This window comes from Sinocyclocheilus anshuiensis, unplaced genomic scaffold, assembly GCF_001515605.1.
Source record: "Sinocyclocheilus anshuiensis isolate Anshui unplaced genomic scaffold, SAMN03320099.WGS_v1.1 scaffold1005, whole genome shotgun sequence".
NCBI lineage: Eukaryota > Metazoa > Chordata > Actinopteri > Cypriniformes > Cyprinidae > Sinocyclocheilus > Sinocyclocheilus anshuiensis.
This window is the reverse complement of record NW_015555810.1, coordinates 762,708-772,885: the sequence shown is the minus strand read 5'-3', so window position 1 is coordinate 772,885 and position 10,178 is coordinate 762,708. Positions and strand designations below refer to the sequence as shown.

General features: G+C 35.2%; 1 protein-coding gene across 1 annotated transcript in view; it reads left to right on the top strand.

Annotated features, from left to right (window-relative positions):
* Window positions 1-302: 302 nt before the first annotated feature.
* Window positions 303-10,178, top strand: part of trpm2 (transient receptor potential cation channel, subfamily M, member 2) — a 47,581-nt gene continuing 37,705 nt past the window's right edge. The window contains exons 1-8 of the mRNA XM_016469348.1: window positions 303-469; window positions 2,308-2,476; window positions 3,228-3,408; window positions 4,412-4,578; window positions 5,790-5,970; window positions 7,409-7,470; window positions 7,551-7,751; window positions 9,773-9,875. Of these exons, the coding sequence (XP_016324834.1) occupies window positions 303-469; window positions 2,308-2,476; window positions 3,228-3,408; window positions 4,412-4,578; window positions 5,790-5,970; window positions 7,409-7,470; window positions 7,551-7,751; window positions 9,773-9,875 (1,231 nt within the window). The remainder of the gene's footprint in view (window positions 470-2,307; window positions 2,477-3,227; window positions 3,409-4,411; window positions 4,579-5,789; window positions 5,971-7,408; window positions 7,471-7,550; window positions 7,752-9,772; window positions 9,876-10,178) is intronic.

The window sequence follows — 10,178 nt, the reverse complement described above, 5'->3', positions numbered from 1 at the left end:
AAACAGAAAATATTAAATATGAATAAATATTAATACAAACTATAGTAGTATCAGTGATACTCAGTGAAGTTGTTTTCACAGCACAACTCATGATCTGATCTCTGTAAATGAGGCTTGCAGTCTCTGCTCCAGATTCCTGCAATGCTTCCGTCTCTGTGTCTGACATCACCACTGCAGCAGTGCAGTTTTTCAGCGCAGCAGCAAATGCATTGTAGCCCATCCTGTCCGTGCCCATGCCCTCCCTCTCTCCCCGTCCCGTGCATCTGCGCTTCTCATTCACGCTGACTGTGTCTGACACGAGCATGGATGAGGCAGCGGAGGAGCCGACCCTGGTGCAAATGCTCGCTGTGAGCGCCGTTAAAAGTCGATATCTGTCTCTGTCTCCCTCCTTCCAGCGCTGCTCGCTCGCCTCCTGGATTAAAGAAAACATCAAGAAGAAAGAGTGCTGCTTCTATGTGGAGGATGGCAGGTATGAGGAGCATGTTTAGATGATCTTTCATACTGGGGAATTAACCCTATAAAGCCTGCTGTATCATATTTGATATGATCAAAGTTTGCTGAAAAACTTCACAATCTGCTCCATGCCTTCTGTCGTCTGATTGATAGTTTAGACTTTTTTAGCAAGTAAAAGCCTTTTAGTGTAATTGTACAAACGTCCAGCTTCAGCTCGTGCATCACGTGTGTCTTCACTGATTTTTATCAAGTAAACATAAGAATAACAGTTATATTTCCAGATGAACACTTACTGGACTGAAGTAATTTTTTACTTGATTATCCATCGTGTTTTAGAAAAATACTGTGAGTCTCAGATACGATCATAAGGCTTTTGAGGAACATTTATTTATTCATCTCTCAGTCATCATTGTATTGCATTGCATTATTGTACAAATGTCCACTTTCAGCTTGTGCTTCATGTGTCTTTTTGCTGTCAAATCTTTATTGTTTTTTATCAAGTAAACTTAAGAATAACTTTTATTAGTATTTCAAGATGAACACTTACTGGACTCAAGCAACTTAGGTTTGCTTGATTATTTTTGAGAAAAATCATGATTAATATATATAATTTTATATTATTTGATATATAATATAAAAATATGATCATCAGGCTTTTGAGGAACGTTTATTTGTTTGTCTTTCAATCATCATTGTATTGCATTGCATTATATGTTTTGCTCATCAAACTAAGTATTTAAATCTCATCTTACTAATACTATTGGAGATATAGAGTGACGACTGATATTTATATAATTTTATGTAAGTATCTGCTGTACTGTTATAAAGATCTCGATGACATTACAAGCATCAGAATTTCATCCCTTTTTGTCCATATAAATATCAGCATCTGCATTACATATTTTTGCTCAGTTTGGAATAAAAAAAAAATTCATCCTCGAGTTTGAGATCCATGTTCTCACTATATCATATTATATGAGTCATAAACCCTGGTGTATCAAATATAATACAACATAATATTATATATATATATATATAATATATAATATTATATAATATTATATTTAATAATATTTTGTCTAAACTACAAAATTCAAATATATGAATTTTAATATTTTGTCTAAACTCTTCATTTTTAATTTTTAAGATTTTTCTGACTGTTATTTCATATGTCAGGTTTTACAGGGTTTAATTTAGTTTTGTTTTTACAGAAACTTTTGCAAGTTTTTTTTTTTTTTAATTTATAATAATAACAATTTACTCATCCAAACCTGTATGACTTTTTGACCTAAAAGATGTTTTGCAGAATATCTGAGCTGCTGTTTTCCCATGCAGTGAAATTGGAGGGGGATTTTTATTGTTGAGCTCCAAAATTATGCATAAAATTATCCTGACTTTTGCATTGAATATATTTAGCTGAACTATTCTTTTAAAAGTTATTCTGTGTGTTTAAAATATGAAGTTTTAATTAAAGGTGTCAATCATGCACTGTAAATACTGTAAATAGAACGATTATTGAAGTACGTTTTACAAGAAAATAATATTTGTCTTTTTATGTTTAATTCAATGTGTTACTTTCATTCCTTTGTAATTATTTGTGAAATTTACTAGCAATTTCTCAGTGAAAATCGTTTCAAATTTAATCCAACACCAGATGTTTTCAGTGTATGCAACTTCACTTTACATCAATATGACACACAGAAATGGTCCCGTTGACAAGCGGTAAACTAAAGATCACGTGTATACACTCCTGTTGGCTTCTGTGTGTAGTTCAGCAACATTCGGACAATATGTGTGCTGCGCGTGTTGTTGGGCTGTAACTCATGTGTGGATAACATGGATTACTGTTGGCAGGGAGGGGATTTGTAAGTGTGGTCACCCAAAGATCCAGCACTGCGATGAGGCCATCAAACCGGAGGACTATATGGGGGAGCAGTGGGACAGACACAGACACGTCAGAGAGGTGCCCACCGATGCCTTTGGAGATATCAGCTTTGGGGGACTTGGACAGAAAACCGGAAAGGTCAAATTTGATTCAAGCAGACCTCCTGTGTGTTATAGATGTTTGAAGTATATTATTTCACCCCAAAATGAAAATGTGCTGATGATTTACTCACCCTCAGGCCATCCAAGATTAGGATGAGTTTGTTTCTTCATCAGATTTGGAGAAATGTAGCATTGCATCACTTGCTCACCATTGGAGTGAATGGGTGCCGTCAGAATGAGAGTCCAAACAGCTGATAAAAACATCACAATAATCCACAAGTAATCCACACCACTCCAGTCCATCAGTTAACATCTGGAGAAGACAAAAGCTGCATGTTTGTAAAAGAAACAAATCCATCATTAAGACGTTTTAACACTAGGAAATGTGACTTCCAGCTACAATATGAGTTCATAATTCATAATAATGCTTCCTCCAGTGAAAAAGTGCATCTTCTGTTGTCTCTCGCATCAAAATCCAGCCACATATTTGTTTAGAGCTGTTTTGGACTATTTAAACGGTGCTTGATCTGTGCAGATTTCTCTCCTGATTGAGCGTTATTATGGATTATAGACACATATTGAAATGACGGTTTGAAGTTAAAAATGTCTTAATGATGGATTTGTTTCAGCTTTTGTCTTCTCCAGATGTTAACTGATGGACTGGAGTGGTGTGGGTTACTTGTGGATTATTGTGATGTTTTTATCAGCTGTTTGGACTCTCATTCTGACGGCACCCATTCACTGCAGAGGATCTAGAATTATTATTTTCTTCTGTCGTGTGTGATTAGTATGTTCGGGTGTCGTCGGACACGTCCTGTGAGAGTCTGTACCAGCTGATGACAGAACACTGGAAACTGCGTTCGCCGAACCTGCTGATATCAGTGACTGGCGGAGCCAAAAACTTCTACATAAAGACTCACCTGAAGGACAAGTTCCGTCGAGGCCTCATCAAAGTCGCCCAGACCACAGGTACAGCAGCCTGCATAAGTGCCCAATGTAAACTCAATTACCACATAGCTCTAGATATAAAGGTCTAAAGCAGCATAAATCAGCATATTAGAATGATTTCTGAAGATCATGTGACACTGAAGACTGGAGTCATGATGCTGAAAATTCAGCTTTGATCACAGAAATAAATTACATTTTAAAATATATTCACATAGAAAACATAGCATTTTAAATTGTAATGATATTTCACAATATTACCGTTTTACTGTGTTTTTGATCAAATAAATGTTCTGATTAGATCTGATTAATTTTCCTGATTGGTCAGATATTTGTTACCCATCTGTTTTCTTTTTAATTTGAGTTAAAGTTTTTGTAATTTTGGTGTGTGTTTAAGTCATTTTATTCGTTTTATTTTATTATTTTTTTAATACGGTTTTCATGAAATTTCAGTTTTAGTTTATTTAATTTATGCCATTTAAAACTTCCAATTAATCTAAACAAAAATAAGGAATGTTGCCTTGGCCACTCACTGAAATAAAATAAAATATAAAATAAAATGTAATACTTGTTTTATTTCAGTTAATGTCTATTTTATTTCAAGTAATAACATTTTTATGGTTTTAGTTTTAGTTAACAATAACAGCCCTGGTTAGAAGCATGTTCAGTTCGATTCAATTTATTATCGCATAGGAAAAGTGATTTTGCATTTATTTTCACGCAAGTATATACCATAAAAACACACACATGCTGCCATTAAACAGTATCACCAAAAAATGATTGCACATAAAAGCTTGTCTGTGATGCCTTAAATGCTAAATATGTAGGTAGCTTGCCAGGTTTGTCTATAGCTCTCAATGACACTGACTGAAAATGAGAGAATTAGAGCATGTGTGTGCAGCCGTCACAAACTGCAGAATCAAGTTTTTGATGGTTTGTGTTGACATGCTTTTTCAGGTGCATTACACAGGTTAGACTTATCTAGTAGAACTGCACTTCTCTAGTTACTCTGCTTTCCGTGTGGCAGGTGCGTGGATCCTGACAGGAGGGACACACGCCGGTGTGATGAAGCATGTGGGCATGGCCGTGCGAGATTACACACTCAGTAGCGGTTTGATGGAGGGACAGATCGTCGTCATCGGTGTGGCACCCTGGGGAGTCATTCACAACCGAAACGCACTCATCCATCCTGAGGTCAGATGATTCCCTCACCTGAACTACACGCCACATACAGTATGAACAACCCCAGATCATTTAAGCTATTGCTGTAGCTCAAAAAATAGAGCATGCCGATAACAACGCCAAGTTTATGGGTTTGATTCCCATGGAATGCATGAAGTAACAATGTGTTTACCTTGAATGCAATGTAAGTCGCTCTGGATAAAAGCATCTGCCAAATGCATAAATGTAATTATACATTTTTATACTTCAGAGATTCTCAAACTTTTTGTCGGCTGAACCCTTCGAGCTAAAATATTTACTTGATGTTCATTTTTCAATAATTTAAAAGCACATTTGCATGTTCGCAGTTTGCTGATGTTGGTTACATGGCAGAAAAACTAAATATTTCACCTCTTTTAGAAACTGTTTTATTATGATTGCTTTTATTTTAAAATTGTTTTAATTTTACATTTTTTGGTGATTTAATTATTAGCTTTTCATCAACTCACCGACCCTTTGCGGTTTCCTCACAAATCTTAGATTTTGAGTGATGATGCACTGTGTTTTGAATAGATTCATTGCAGTGAACAGGCTTGAAATTATTAACAGAAATCAGTCAAATTCACCAAATCTAATACTATTTTTGACATTAATCAGTTTGGGGTTAATGGTCACATGACAGGCAGGTAAACAAATAAAATATTTAATATTTTTTAGAAATTGTGCTTTTATTTTAAAATTATTTATTTACATTTTTATGATTTAATTAATTATTAGCTTTTTATCAACTCACAAACCCCAGTTTGGGATTTCCTGGTCAATGAGAGCATTTTTGTTTTTGCGTGATGATGCACAAGTTTTAAATCAAATCCGAAATCAAATTCACTAATTCTAATGCCATTTTTACTTGCGTTTAAATCTATTGAAGATCAATAATATTAATCAATATATTATTTTTAAAGTGATCATGCTCACAAAACAAATCTAATGCCACAAGCTTTGGGAAACTTAATAAGAAGTGCATTAAAATCACAAACAATGCAAATTACAGTACAATGTTGTTTAATTTAAAATCCCCATCTGTAGCATTGCAAATATATTATAAAGATGGTACTGCATGTTAAACCAGACCTACTTAATGTTTTTTACAGTAGCTATTATGTTGATAACTGCAGGCTGAAATTGATCCTATTATTGATTTTATAACAACAGCGTTTTCCGGGTTCTTGTCTTGTCTATTTTAGGGTTGTTTCCCTGCATACTACTCTCTGGACGAGCAGGGTCAGGGCCATCTCTCCTGTCTCGATATCAATCACACTCACTTCTTGCTGGTGGATGATGGCACTCACGGACATTATGGAGTTGAGATTGAGCTGCGGGCCCGTCTGGAGAAACTCATCTCTCAGCAATCGCTGGGAAATAGAGGTGCAGTGTTGAGGAAGCTTCACTAAATGCAGATTACTCCTAATTTAACAGAAATTGTTTTTGCAATCAGAGCAGTAATTATATGGCAAAATTTCAGCCAGGGAATATACAGGTAGGTCAAACTTTGTGTAAAAAGTACAGTACAGTAAAAAGTTTAGCAGTTTAGGGTTGGCGAGATGTTTTTTTAATGTTTTTAATGTCTTCTGCTCACCAAGGCTGCATTTATTTGGTTAAAAATAAAGTAAAAACTGTAATATTGTGAAATATTATTACAATTTAAAATAACTGTTTTCTATTTGAATATATAGTAAAATGTAATTTATTTCTGTGATCAAAGCTGTATTTTCAGCATCATTACTCCAGTCTTCAGTGTCACATGATCTTCAGAAATCATTCTAATATGCTGATTTGCTGCTCGAGAAACATTGCTGATTATTATCATTGTTGAAAACAGTTGTGATGCTTCATATTTTTGTGGAAACCGTGAAAATCTTATTTTTCAGGATTCACAGATGAACAGAGAGTTCAAAAGAACAGCGTTTATTTGAAACAGAAATCTTTTGTTGCATTATAAATGTCTTTACTGTCACTTTTCATTATTTAATACGTCCCTGCTAATTAAAAGTATTAATTTCTTTCAAACAGAAAAATCTTACTGACCCCAAACTTTTGAACTGTAATGTGTTTTGTAGAAATACAGGCAACCATACACATATGATCATAGAAAGGCTTGATAATAGCAAAAATTGTATGCATTATATGTATCTGCACAACAGTAAGAAATTATTGAAACTGAATACAATTAATGCATGAGGTAATTTTATCACTTTTAATTGGCATGTTTATTTATAGGCCTCTCTTGCCGCCTCTGATGGATTTCAATACAAAAAAGACTCTTTTTTTGAACCAATTCATTGGAATCAACGGTTCACTAAAATGAATCAGACTTTCTAGCTCTACTATAATGCTGTCACGTAACTTTAGTTAGTTACTCCGTATCACATTAGAGATGAATAGTAAACAGACAGACAAAATCAGAGGTCAGCAGACGACCTTTGCCTGACCTTTCAGACCGACAACAGCTTTCATAAACACAAAGGGAGACAGACGTTTGCTTGCGTGATTCATTTTTGACAATTGTAAAGGCCACATGAAATGTTTGAAAAAAGCAGGTTTCTGTCCTGTGTGGATGTATTTCCTGTTGATACAGGAACTTTAATCAGGACATATCAAACAGATCATACTGTTTTTTTTTTAAATTAGCCTTTAATTTGAGCACAAATCTGCATAGTGCAACAAAAACTTACAGTAAACTAGCATACAGATGTCCTCAAAACTACAGCTAAAAGCCACAGAATTTGGATTTCATGGCTCTTTAACATTGTTCATTGGTCGCTTATTATTTGTGAAGTGTGTTTTGTGTTTATCTTTGCACCAGAGAGTGGAGTGACGATACCGGTGGTCTGTGTGGTCTTGGATGGCGGTCCAGGAACGCTAAACGTGAGATTTTAAAGTCATCCGTTTCATAGATCACAGTGAAACGTTCTTTCATTAAGCCTAATTCACATGGTTATTCACAGACCATCTATAATGCGATGCTGAACCACACGCCGTGTGTGGTGCTGGAGGGCTCTGGACGCCTGGCGGACGTCATCGCTCAGGTGGCGGCTCTGCCCGTGTCAAAGGTCACTCTGGTCCTTATCAACCAGCTCATGAAGAGGTTTTTTGTACAAGAGTACAAAAGCTTTACTGAGGTGCAGGTCATTGAGTGGACCAAGAAGGTAACGGACAAAAACATACATTTAATAAGTTACAGTACACAAAAAGACTCTTTTGATGGATGGTACTTTTTAAAAAATGTTTTTGAAAAAAGCCTCTTCTGCTCACCAAGGCTGCATTTATTTGATTAAAAATACAGTGAAAATTGTGAAATAGTATTACAATTTAAAATAACTGTTTACTATGTGAAAATATAGTGAAATGTAATTTATTTCTGTGATCAAAGCTGAATTTTCAGCATCATTATTGAAACTGAATACAATTAATGCATGAGGTAATTTTATCACTTTTAATTGGCATGTTTATTTATAGGCCTCTCTTGCCGCCTCTGATGGATTTCAATACAAAAAAGACTCTTTTTTTGAACCAATTCATTGGAATCAACGGTTCACTAAAATGAATCAGACTTTCTAGCTCTACTATAATGCTGTCACGTAACTTTAGTTAGTTACTCCGTATCACATTAGAGATGAATAGTAAACAGACAGACAAAATCAGAGGTCAGCAGACGACCTTTGCCTGACCTTTCAGACCGACAACAGCTTTCATAAACACAAAGGGAGACAGACGTTTGCTTGCGTGATTCATTTTTGACAATTGTAAAGGCCACATGAAATGTTTGAAAAAAGCAGGTTTCTGTCCTGTGTGGATGTATTTCCTGTTGATACAGGAACTTTAATCAGGACATATCAAACAGATCATACTGTTTTTTTTTTAAATTAGCCTTTAATTTGAGCACAAATCTGCATAGTGCAACAAAAACTTACAGTAAACTAGCATACAGATGTCCTCAAAACTACAGCTAAAAGCCACAGAATTTGGATTTCATGGCTCTTTAACATTGTTCATTGGTCGCTTATTATTTGTGAAGTGTGTTTTGTGTTTATCTTTGCACCAGAGAGTGGAGTGACGATACCGGTGGTCTGTGTGGTCTTGGATGGCGGTCCAGGAACGCTAAACGTGAGATTTTAAAGTCATCCGTTTCATAGATCACAGTGAAACGTTCTTTCATTAAGCCTAATTCACATGGTTATTCACAGACCATCTATAATGCGATGCTGAACCACACGCCGTGTGTGGTGCTGGAGGGCTCTGGACGCCTGGCGGACGTCATCGCTCAGGTGGCGGCTCTGCCCGTGTCAAAGGTCACTCTGGTCCTTATCAACCAGCTCATGAAGAGGTTTTTTGTACAAGAGTACAAAAGCTTTACTGAGGTGCAGGTCATTGAGTGGACCAAGAAGGTAACGGACAAAAACATACATTTAATAAGTTACAGTACACAAAAAGACTCTTTTGATGGATGGTACTTTTTAAAAAATGTTTTTGAAAAAAGCCTCTTCTGCTCACCAAGGCTGCATTTATTTGATTAAAAATACAGTGAAAATTGTGAAATAGTATTACAATTTAAAATAACTGTTTACTATGTGAAAATATAGTGAAATGTAATTTATTTCTGTGATCAAAGCTGAATTTTCAGCATCATTACTCCAGTCTTCAGTGTCACATGATCTTCAGAAATCATTCTAATACACTGATTTCTGATTATTATCAATATTGAAAACAATTTTTGTGGAAACCGTGATACATTTATTTCAAGAGTCTTTGATGAACAGAAAGTTCAAAAGAACAGCATTTATTTGAAATAGAAATCTTTATCAACATTATAAATGACTTTACTGTCACTTTTGATCAAATTAATGCGTCCTTGTTAAATAGAAGTATTAATTTAAGAAAAAAAAAAATCTAATTTACTGACCCCAAACTTTTGAATGGAAGTGTACATTGTAGTCTGATTCATGAACCAATGAGCCAAATGTTTAATGAATATATAATATAAAATATAATTTAATGAAAGCAGAATTAATGATAGCAGAATATATATATATATATATATACACATACACACACACACACAAAATATAAGTATATAGTATGTGAAATATAAGCGATCTCAGAAGAGTTGAATAAGATGTATCTTAAGCAGTGAATATTTGTTTTTATGTATATTTTTGTCTTTCTTTAGATTCAGGACATCATCCGAATGCCTCATTTGCTCACTGTGTTTCATATCGACGAGGATAAAAACTACGATGTTGACGTTGCCATTCTACAGGCTCTACTGAAAGGTGCGAGTCCATATCACTTTTCAGACAGCACATGGTCAAGTCTCTGCTTTTCTTAATCTGAAATTTGATTACTTAAATTAGTTTTTCCGGGCAGAGCCTAATTGTGTTGTGCCGGTAATGGTTGGGTAACTAATGGCAGCTGAGAGTAGGGTTGGGTACCGTTCACATTTTAACCGGTACGGTACCGGTATCGGTACTTGAATTTCGGTGTCGGTACCCAACGGTACTTTTTCGGTACTTTACTCTCTGTGTAATTACAAAAACATTTATTTCAGTGAAAAAATAAGTCCAAAAGTCTCAATT